Genomic DNA, 11,542 nt, shown 5'->3' with positions numbered 1-11,542 from the left:
ATGCATTTAAACTGAAGCTCTCACACTCTTATTCCCAGCCTCAGCTGCATTGCGGCTTTGCTATTGGCAGACAAAGATTCAATTTGTCATTCGCATCTGATAAACAATGTGAATTGCTGATTATCAGAATCCAATTAGAATAATGCCACAAAACTGGAAAGCCAAGAGATGACCCAAAATTAAGAGCTTCTGAGAGATCAGTACCATGCCTTAGTTTTTTAAAAAGCTCTGGATTTTTGGTTCCGAACCTTTTACCTGAAATACTTCCTAGCTCAATGACTGGCTATCATAATGTGTCTTCACTGAGGACACAAGAATGTTTTTAAATACCTTTGAATTTTTACATTTTCTGTAATTTGTGATAAACAGGAGCCGAACTCTAAATATATAATATTTAAATGAGGTACTCATGGGAAACAGGAGAATTTTGTATCAGGGGGAAAAAAAAAAATTACACACTGCTCATACTGTTTCTTCATATCAGGCCTACAACTTCTTATAATATTCTTTTGAAATCATACTGCTATGATATTTTGCCAGGCTAGGCTAGCAAATCAATATTCTTTTGAAATGCATGTTTGATATCAGAAGTTCTAATTGGAAGCCCAGTAATAATAAAATATGTAGTCAAGTAAGTTATGTTAGGAGAGCTAAGAAAATGGTATTCGTTATATTCTTCATAGAAAAATAATACTCATAACAAAATTAATATTCAAATCCATAACAAAATGCTTCAATACAGTATTAGAAAAGTACATAGTTACAGCTGTTTGTTTCTCCACTTATTTTTCAAATAGGCAACAGTTCAGTTTTCTGTCTGACATTTCTGTCTGGATTCACAGTAGGTGAACTTCTGCACTATCAGTACCCAGGCCTTACACAGCAGTAGGTAGCAAACCCAGTTTAATCCAATGCTCACAAGCTTCTGTGAGTAGCAGCTACACAGAAAAAAAACCATTCAGCAATAGAAGTGTTTAATAGACATTACTAGGCAATATTGTTTAGACTGCTTGTTGAACCACTCAATCCATTTTCACTTTTCTGGAGCGTTTTCACAGCACTTGGCACCTGCAATCCAGTACTCACTGTAAGCCCACCACACCAGATCTAGGGGAGAAAAAAAAAAAAAAATCAATATTCTGAACATTACGAAGCATCTCTACATCTCTCTTCTCCTGTCCCACAATGGAACTAACACAAAATTTATCCTGCAGCTGCATGTGTCTTCTCTCTTCCTCTCTAGTCACAGCACTCTGTAAAACATTCTAATCACACAGAAGCTAATTTTTAAGACCGTAAAGTCTAAGATGCTTCACATACTATGCTTTATGACCTTAAGTTTATAACCAAGTCTAAGATCTAATACTAAAAGACTTGCTCCTAACAGGAAAACTTCTTTGAAGACCAATGTGCTAGCAGCAAGTACTTAGAATGACAATGAAAAGCGATACTCTCACTATGCTCCAGTGTCTGAAAACAGTACTTAGTTTTAGTATGACACGGCAGGATTATGTCAATGTAAACATAGTACAAAAAAATTAAGTTTTGAGAAGCTTCAGGGGCACAGGTGCCAGTGACCTCTATTCTACAACGGAGTTACCTGAAAGAATGTATCTCCATGTTTATGGATAAACTTCAGAGCTGTAATTAAGTAGCTTGTTATTTTTATTTTAACTGTTCAGGCTAACCCAAGTAGTGTCTGTAAGACTGCTACCACTAATTACTAGCGGCTGTATGAGATGCAGACTAATAGGATGAAGTGCAGTAAGCAAATGTTTCCTTGGATGCCTTAGGAACTGACTTAATGAGTCAGCCTTACCAATGCTGACTGGGATGACTAACACATGTATCCCAACAGTTCTGAAGCTATTCCATTCCCCGTATGTTGAAAAGGATCAGTAAGGCAACTTGCTTAGTCACCTCCAAATAAACAGCTATTAAAAATCTAGACTCCTATTGTCAGTACATCTAGCCAACACTAGAAATTGTGAAAGGAATTATGTCTGATACAAGTGAAAAATCAGGTGTTTGGAAATGCTAGATGTAAGGCTGCCTGGGCAAGTTACTACTTTTCCATTCCTCCTCCATGCCCAGAAGAATAACTTTATTAATTGGCCTAATCACACTTTTAACTTACCATGCTGTGTTTTCTATGGGCTGAGTTACAAGAGGCTAGAGCTCAGTGCCTAGGCAGCTGAGTTGTTAGGACGAACTAACATGCTAGCTTCCTCCAGATTCCTAAGTCTTCCCAGACCTATACCCTGCTCCCAAAGTATCATGCGCTTGGTGGCACCTTATAATGCAGCTGAGGCCTCCAAATTTAGTTACTTAAACAAATTACTTAAATCATTAAAGGAAAACCAATAGACATTAACTAATCCTTTTCCTGGGCATTTTTTGCAAGGTTTGAGTCTTTAGCTTTGCAGCAAGTTTTCACTGATTAGCTCAGAGCCACAAAAAAGTTATGCAGACCAGTGAAATGACTGGCATGAAAATCCCACTGAGCTTTTAAAGATTGGAAAGCTAGAGTCTTGTATCTCAGAGGGAAGCATCTGGTGGTGTTCTGTCTCATGACACCTGCTCTGATAGCTCACAGCATCTTGGGCTCCCATCTGCACCAGTTCAGGTCAATTATTATAGCAGGTTCATCAACTACCGGAATGTGCTATTAGTTTACCCTACAAAAATTTAATGACTTATTTACATAACTGAGACATCTGGGTGCAGAGTTCTCCTATTGGAGAGCTATTATAAGCACCATATGAAATCAAAAAGAAAACAGTTAAACATTTTAAAAAATTATTAGCCAAAAACAGTGCTCCCAGTTTCCTCCTTTAAAAAACAATTAAGTCTTCAGTGAACTGAATCCAGTGCTAGAAACTGAACAACATTTTACAGATACTGACCATGAAGCCTGGTAATAATGGTTGGGTAAACTTTGTTCTAAAGGTGTGTAACAGCTCCTTTGAGTTTGCATTATAAAATGCAAGCTGACCTAAAAGAGGCAGAAAACAAGTTGAAATACATGTTTAAATGCTATTCCTGTGTAACTTCCTGTAAAATTGATTCTCTTCAGGGAAAGGTTTCCCGAACACATTAAATACAGTCCACATGACTGAAAAATTCTGTCACATAGGTGAACCCAGGTCATTTGACATTACAAACACTATTACACAAACAGCTCCGGGCCTTATTTTCATAAAAGACTGTATCAATCTGGAAGTAATGTACTACTTCAGCCTTGTACTGCTTGAACTTGACACAGACAGCTAACTAAGTTTTTAGCTAAATCTCATAAATTTGTAATTTACCTCCATCAAAGTCGCAGTATACTCCTATTCTGTCTGGAACAGGTATATCTAGAGTCTTGGTTTTATTATTATGTTTTGCTGAAAATGTGGTTTGCAGCCAGTTGTTGATATGGATGCACCAGCTTGAATTAGTCTTTCCCAGCTGGTCAAATTTCCCCAGGTTTCTATATGTTACTCCCACGCTGTAGGATTTGCAGTCCTTCTGGGCTCTCACCTCCCAGTAATGCTGTCCACTTTCAACAGCAGTGTCTCCTACCAAAAAAAATACCAAGCAAATTTAGTTGCTATAATTAAGTGTACCTTACAATGCTTGCTTCCTTATAGGCACCAGTGATGTCTTCTCTGTTTTATTTCAAGGCAAAGGCTTAGAAATACAAAAATCTGAACTATAAAGAACAAAAAAAAAAAAAAAAAAAAATCGATGTACAAGAAAATAGAATATAAAATAGAATGAGACAGTTTTTACTTACACTCATTGAGACAAGATACATTTAACATCAATTCACATTTAATAGCCGTGAATGTCAGTCACTAAGACCTTTGTAATAAAGAGCTTCAACAGACTTGAAGACACTTGCTGTAGCACGAAAATTCTGGTGTTATATAGGCAAAACTACCTCTGTGCAGGACAGCATCAAGTGCATAGACTTGAACAATCACAAGTTTTCCCCTCAAATTCTTACCTAATCTGCCCTTCCACAGCATTAAACCTCTAACAGAAGTAAAAAGTTTACCTTACCCAACACTGTGTATGATTCACCAGTAAAATGATCTCTGCTGCCCCTTGCTGAGGATCTTGTGCTAATAGATGTCCTCTTTGGAGATGGTGCACCACTTCTAAGAAGAAATGAACCGTTCAAGATTTGGACACAATTACAGAAATGCACACTCAAACAAGTTTTCCCAAGTCAATTAGGGTGCAGGAAACATACATAAGCTCTTGACATGACACATTAGTTCAGCCACTTAACACCTCTAACAGCATACATGCACAAGAACTGAGAGAGAAGAGATGACAGCCAAAAAAAAATACAAGACATTGTAACAAACAAGTTCAAAGGCAGCTGAGAAAGGAAACAGGAAGAAAAAAAGCAGATGTGTGGCACATGGTTTGAATGAATGCCTGTGTAAAATGGTGTTTTGCCTGTACTATGCAGAACCTTAGATAATTCATGTTTCTGGTTTTCCACATAAGATTCCTAATAAGTCTTGTAGATCAGCTACAACAATCAGATAAATATGAATACACTGCTGATATTCAATGCCAGAATGCCTAATTTTCACTGGAATTTAAATATCAGTGAATGGGAAAATAACATCAGTTGTGTTAAAGGTAGGTTTTTCAGCACATGTATGGCTTGTATAAGCAATGACTGAAATCCCAGGAAAAAGTATAACCCAATGAAGAATGAAAGGAATAAAATTGTGATAATTTTATTTCAACACACACACACACTGAAGATTATACAAAACCCAAGAGTGTCAAATCTAAACATAATTTATATTAAAAAAAGATGAAGTGAGACTTTGAGTTTAAAGCACCACAACTTTCCTCAAAAAAAAAAATCAAACACCAAAAGTATACTGAAGGGTGGGGATTTTATTTGATTATATTAACTCTATCAAAGACTATGAAAAGAAAATTGTGTCACAACACATTGTGCTGAGAAGCACACAGCAACTCCTCAAGAGTCATTATAAAATTTAAGAGTCTAATCCCAATCAAGAAAGGCTTAGATTTTCTAATCATACTTTTCAAAAGCATTCTCAGGAAGCAATAGCAAAATAAATGCAGACACACTTTGCTCTGGAGAATATTCTAATGAGCAATCAGTTGCATAAAAGAATAATTTTAACCTAATGAGGTTTTCAAATGTTTTATTTTACCTCAGTTATGTCCTCAAAAATAATTCCTAGCAATTTAACCATTAAACAAAATGAAGGCTACTTGCAAATTACAGTGAATATTAAACCTCTGTAGCCAGGGAATCACACCTGGTTGTTATTTTAAAGGCAATCAGTAGCAAAGAATTTTAACTTCTCAGAAATAGCTATGCAGTTTACAGTTCAACTTAATTGACAAAAAATTTTAAAAGTACAAAATAAGTCTCTGAAATACATGTGAGAAGTCATTTTCAAATTCTCATCCTCTGTAGTCTATCACACATTAGCCTTAGAAGAGTTACTACACACAAGGAAGTTTTCTCTCCAACTTTTCCTTTAGTCACAATTTGGTAAAGCTAATACTTAAATGTCCACTAATACAGTGAAGTTTAGCTTGTTTCCTTTCTGATTCATTCAACACTGATTTCAAGTTTTCTGGAATTGTTCTCGAGTACCATTTCATAAAGGGTTAGAAAATGTCCCTTTTGCCTAATACCTTCATTAAAATAAAGTCACATGGGAATGAAAAGCTGAGTGGTATTAAGATGTCATACATAAGTATGCTAGAATCTCTGGTTCATCTTCATGACTAAGTTTGTTTTATTCCAGTTACAGAAGTCTACAAGAACTCACTGATGAAAAGGTTGCCTACTTTAGCATCACCATTTAGCATATAAATTTGCCAGTACCGATCAGAAGACAGCTAAGCTTCTAAATTGCTTGCAAGAGTTACACAAAGGGGGTAAGTGTATACTGTGCAGGCGCACCACATCAAATGCTTTTGAATTTTGTTAACATGGAGGAAGCTGTAGTTTACTTACCAAAGAAAAAGGTAACAAGTGATAGCATGAAAAAAAGCAAAGCCAAGAATTAAAGTGTAATTTCAGGCGGAACCATCACTCTTTGCAGATGCCATCCTGCTTCAAGTGCATCAGAGATCATTCACTCACACTTCCAACAAAAGCTGATGAAACTTTTCTATTAGATTCAGTATAAATGAGTTAGGCAGAAAGCAAGGTGGCCATTTAGAGAATCACCATAAGAAAAATGCAGGTGCTTTGCTAGTATTTTCTCAAAGTCAGGAAGACATTAAAAGGTCCTCAATATCATTTATTTTGTTCAAGTCGTCTGCAAATGGCCACTGCATGTGCTTTGTCCACTCAAAAATCTAACAGCCTTTAACAGTTCAGACAATGACATTAAATATTTGGCACAGAAGTTTGAAAAAAACAGTTGGTTTTGGTTTTTTCCCCCCAGTGCTTAAGTCTCCCTTCCAATAGGGAAGGGCAGGAAATTTTATAGCAGAAAGTCAGTTTGGTGCCCATTTTCCAATACAGCACAGTCTTCATTAACTTGTACAGTAACTGATGCATTTCTTCCACTATTCAAGACCAGATATTCTCATCTTATGGCTAGGATTGTTGCCTACAGCACTGCAGTTAGTCTCAGTTTTCTTGCCCATTTCAGCAAATAAAACATATTCCAAGCAATACGTATTCTCTTTTGGAGAAGAAAGGTCAAGGACGGATATCAGAAGTTATCCATGGAGAGATACCACAAGTTATCCAAAGGCTTTTTTCTAGTCTAATAAGTGTTACAGATCATTAAGCATTTTATTGCCGTCATGTCTTTCCAACCCTTGAAAGCTGCACATTTGATGTTTAAAACAATTATACTGCAACTTTTTCCACCAACTATGGAGCTGGCTTCAAGTTTTCCCTCTAATGCAGACAACATCGCACAGATACTCTTAACAGGGAACAGAAGCCTCCCGCAAGAATCAAAGCTCATCTAAATCTCCTGCTAGAAAAGGTCAGCCTGAGATGCAAAGTTGAACACATGACCATGTCCTTCTATCAAATCAAAGGCCAGAACTAGGGAAGTTCTTTACTGACAACTACAAAGAGAGACCAAGGTATAAGACTCCCAGAGTTTGTTGAGCAAGTAGCAACATCTCCAAGACAGTTTTAAAACTTAGTTTAGCAGAAACTGATATGCTTTGTGTAGTAGAACTATTGACACTGCACAGCTTCAAGAGCTTGTTTCGCCTACACAAACTTTTCTTTACTGCTGATCTCAAGTCAAAGATATCCACCTGATGGATGAATACAGAGGAGTAAAACCTACAAGAAATTAGGAACTTGGGCATTTGTTTTGGTCCCAGAACTTCCAAACCAGTGAAAAAGAGCAAGAGAGCAAAAACAGGAGAAGTAATTTCTGAAACAGGAGTTTTATTAGAAAAATCATGAAAAAAATTCACACTAAAAACCACAATTGCACAAGGAACAGAGTATTTTAGCTGCCTTTCCATATCAAAAAAAAGAGGCTCGCATTTGAACAATTGGTTCCGCAAGTAGAATTGCCATGAAACTTTTTACACATGCCATCAGGCTAAACTTCATCCTCTTTGAAAGTGTAAAAACACTTATTTCTTTTCCTCTGATGTCTAGTAACAACTATAGCACAAGTTCAGAGGCAAAAAGGTTTTCAGATTCAAGAACTAAAAAAATTTTAAAGTTCTCAGAAAGGAACTCTTTACTGCATTTGTAAAAAATTTAGTGTGCCATTATGTGCCAGAAGGTTAAGTAAGTGTCAACATATCTGTAAATAACAGGGATCTTTGTATCAACACTAGAATACATAATGCTCTTCTAATCACTGCAAATCAGGTCTCCCACACACTAGAACACATCCTTCCAGGAAGACTGTTTTCCTGTCACTGGAAAATATACATATAATCTCTATGAATCCAAATTAAACTTCAAAATATTTTTTAAAAGCATATGTGTACTGTTACTGTTAAAGGCTATTAGATTTATTTCTCACTACATCAAGCAAAGGAAAGTAGCATAGACTCCCAACAAAAGTAGGTGCTAGATCCTAGGAATAAGAGGTATATTATCACCTTCTATTGCTCTTCAGCAGAGGATTCTGGCCACTGTCGACAGAAATAAGTAGTCATTAAACAACTGTTCTATTACTACAGTAAATTATCCCCATTTTTAAGATGCCACTAAAACTTTTTCTACCATGCTTCTGGCAGTATATGCCCATAGAGAAGGTATTTGTTCATAAATTATCTCAAGCAGTGCTCTTTATACTGAAACGCGCATGTTGAAAGTCAACTAATTGTCTCTGAGGAAGAAGTAGCCAGCTCTGTGGACAAGCCAAGAGCAACTGACACTGTTCACACCTTTACTTTAGCAAGGCTTTTGACTCGTTCCCACACAGTATCTCCAAATCTCAGGAGGTGAGATATAGACTGGGTAGTGGGCCATAAGCTGTGTACAGAACCAGTTGAACACCAGGCTTACAGCTACGGACCATGTTCTCCAGATGAGAGAACCCCACACAATAGGACAGGCTGCGGGACAACTGAGGCAAGAGCAATTCTCCAGAAAAGCAGCTGGGAGTCTTGGTGGACAACAGGAGCCAACAACAGGTGGAGAACAAGAGTGGACAGCAGACTGCACTGTGCCGTTGTGGCAGAGGTGGCCAACCACATCCTGGGCTGTAGCAGGAAGACAGCAACCAGGAGGCCAAGGCAAGCAACTGTTCCTCTCAATTTGGCACTTGTCAGACTGAGCCTGAAGTCCTGTGTCCAGGTCTGAGCTCCTCAGGACTATACACTGACATACTACAACAAGTCCAATGGAGGGCCAACAACACAATTAAGGGACTGGAGCAATTAGGTTTGCTCAGCCTCAGGAAGACAAGAGCTAATTGCTGTCTTTAATGACGTAACAGGAAGGTACAGAGAAGATCAAGCCAGGCTTCTCACAGGTGCACACTGATAGCTGAGAGGCACATGATACTCATTGCACCACACGAAATTCCACTCAGATATCAGGATATTCCTCCCCTCCCATGAAAGAGGCCTGGAACAGAGGTGCAGTGAGTTAACATATTCTTCATCCTTGAATATGTTCAAGGCTTAGCCAGAGTAGACTGATCTAGTGATGTTCTTCCAACCGTATTTATGCAGTGATTCTGAGTAGCACATCTAAGTACCTAACACTCAACAATCTACCAAGAATTCTGCTGAAGTTACTTAAGTACTTTTCCTAGATGAAAATAGTTGGTAAATATGTTTAGGGCTGCCACTTTTGCAACAGTTATGTTCCATTATCCATTATCTTTTGCGATCTAGTTTGTTTTATTGGTACCTTTTCCTCACCAATGAGGGTTATGAGATAACAAATTCAAACACCACCTATAGTACCAATTTTAATTAAGCTTAGCTTTTTCAAAAGGACAAAGCAGCCAGCTCTTTCCTTTTTTTTTTTTAATAGTAGAAAAGCTGTCTACTACCAGTACTGACCTGCGACACTACTAAACATAGAATTACATCAGTTGCTTGCTGACATTTACCTTATCTACTGTATTGAGTTTAATGTGGCAAGGTTTTGGTAGCAGGGGGGCTGCAGGCTTCTGTGAGAAGATGCAAGAAGCTGCCCCCATGTCAGATGGAGCCAGTGCCAGCTGGCTCCACGACGGACCCACCACTGGCCAAAGCTGAACCAGTGACAATGGTAGTGCCTCTGTGATAACATATTTAAGAAAGGGTAAAAACTGCTGCACAAGAGCAGCTGGGAGAGAGGAGTGAAAATACAGCCACCTGCAGCCCATGGAGGATCCCACACCAGAGTAGGTGGATGTGCCCTGAAGGAAGCTGCAGCCCACGGAGAGCCCACGCCGGCAGGACCTGTAGCCCTGTGTGGAACCCACACTGGAACAGTCCAGAACGACTGCACCCCATGGAAAGGGCCCACACTTGAGCAGTTTGTGAAGTACTGTCTCCCTTGGGTGGGACTCCATGCTGGAGCAGGGGAAGAGTGTGAGGAGGAAGAAGCAGCAGAGACAACGCATGATGAACTCACCACAACCCCCACTCCCCATCCCCCTGCGCTGCTTGGGGGGGAGGAAGCAAAGAAGTCAGGAGTGAAGTGGAGCCTGGGAAAAAGGGAGGGGTGGGGAGCAGGTATTTTAAGATTTGTTCTTATTTCCATTATCCTACTCTGACTTTTGATTAAGTTTCCCCAAATCAAGTCTGTTTTGCCCATGACAGTAATTGCAGAGTGATCTCCCTGTCCTTATCTCAGACCCACGAACCTTTCGTCATATATTCTCTCCCACTGTCCAGCTGAGGAAGGGAAGCGAGAGAGCAGCTTGGTGGGCACCTGGTGGCTAGCCAAGGTCAACCCACCACATCTACAAGTTATTTCAGTACCTTGAATGATACCCTAACAAATGTGTTTTAAAAATAATTAAATCCGATTTAATGATTAAGACACATTTCTAATAGCTTCCGTAAATAGCCTCTGCATCTGTGTGAAAGGGAAATAAAAAAAATTAATTTTTCCCAGAGAAAGATTTCTGAATGAAAACTCCCTTGGTGTCCCACTGTCCTCAAGTGCTTTAATTCCTCCCTGCCCTCTTGCCTTAATTGCCAGATGAGACATCCCAGACAATGTAAACATTTACAAAACCGAGTACTTACCTGCTTTTATTTTCCTTCCCTTTTATTTTTTCTTGGCCTTTGCCTCCAGTAGGATCCCATTCAACATAGGTATCTTCAACTTTCAGGTTCAGATGAGATGAAGTACTGTCCAAACTGAACACAAACGCTGGTCAAGACAAAATGCAAAACAATGACATGGTATACTGCTCTCTCCCAACAGTGGCTATTCATAGAAAATAATAGAAGCAGTAGTAGAATTGTAGCAGAGCAGTATTTGACTTACTAGAAACATCAGCTTTTTAGTCTGATGCTTGTAATCAAGGTAAGGAGCCCTTTAAATAAAGCCCAACTACCTACCTTCAGTGCATTGGTTACATCAAAGTAGGGTTTTCTTCATCTTTATAATGCTGCAGTATCAGCAATTAAATTCAGCTAGTGCTTTCTTCTAGTTACAGTCTACTCCCTAGATTCTTACAATCATGAATGACTTAAAGGTATGGTTATTTTCCACGCTCTGCAGCACTGATTCTCCAACAAGGTGTTTGTGATTAATAAGGATTGCAAACTCCGAGAATACTAAATTGACAGGGTAGCAGGTACAGGCAGAGTTCAACTGTGAAGTCAACTGCAGATACAAGAACAGTAGAGGATGCATGCAACTAGAAGAGACTAGGTATTTGATGTAGCCAAGTCCTTCATCCAAGAAAACGAACTAATATAACATACCAAGTTCCTTAAAGATGTTTATTTACAGACTATTCTGTAAGTGTCCTAATACCATCAGATATTATAGTCTGATTCTGAAAGAAAGTATACTTGAGATTAAGAGTTTAAAGCTCAACAGTACACAAGTCTAAAAAACAATAAGCTAAGCACATGGACAAGG

The 11,542-nt window shown here is 38.5% G+C and overlaps 1 protein-coding gene across 5 annotated transcripts in view; it reads right to left on the bottom strand.

Moving 5' to 3' along the window:
• FSD1L (fibronectin type III and SPRY domain containing 1 like) overlaps positions 1–11,542 on the bottom strand; it is a 31,292-nt gene continuing 19,750 nt past the window's right edge. The window contains exons 9-14 of one of the 5 annotated variants that reach the window (XM_050912926.1): positions 10,696–10,822; positions 8,101–8,133; positions 4,051–4,148; positions 3,312–3,563; positions 2,907–2,995; positions 1–1,107 (exon numbers count right to left, since the gene is read on the bottom strand). In XM_050912926.1, coding sequence (XP_050768883.1) covers positions 988–1,107; positions 2,907–2,995; positions 3,312–3,563; positions 4,051–4,148; positions 8,101–8,133; positions 10,696–10,822 — 719 coding nt within the window. In that variant the 3' untranslated portion in view covers positions 1–987. Of the gene's footprint in view, positions 1,108–2,906; positions 2,996–3,311; positions 3,564–4,050; positions 4,149–5,965; positions 6,002–8,100; positions 8,134–10,695; positions 10,823–11,542 lie in introns of all 5 variants that reach the window. The other 4 variants (XM_050912928.1, XM_050912930.1, XM_050912927.1 and 1 more) reach the window with 4 other exon arrangements.

Source organism: Gymnogyps californianus, chromosome Z, assembly GCF_018139145.2.
Source record: "Gymnogyps californianus isolate 813 chromosome Z, ASM1813914v2, whole genome shotgun sequence".
Lineage (NCBI taxonomy): Eukaryota > Metazoa > Chordata > Aves > Accipitriformes > Cathartidae > Gymnogyps > Gymnogyps californianus.
Note: the sequence above shows the minus strand (reverse complement) of the source record. Positions and strands in the feature narration are given on the sequence as shown.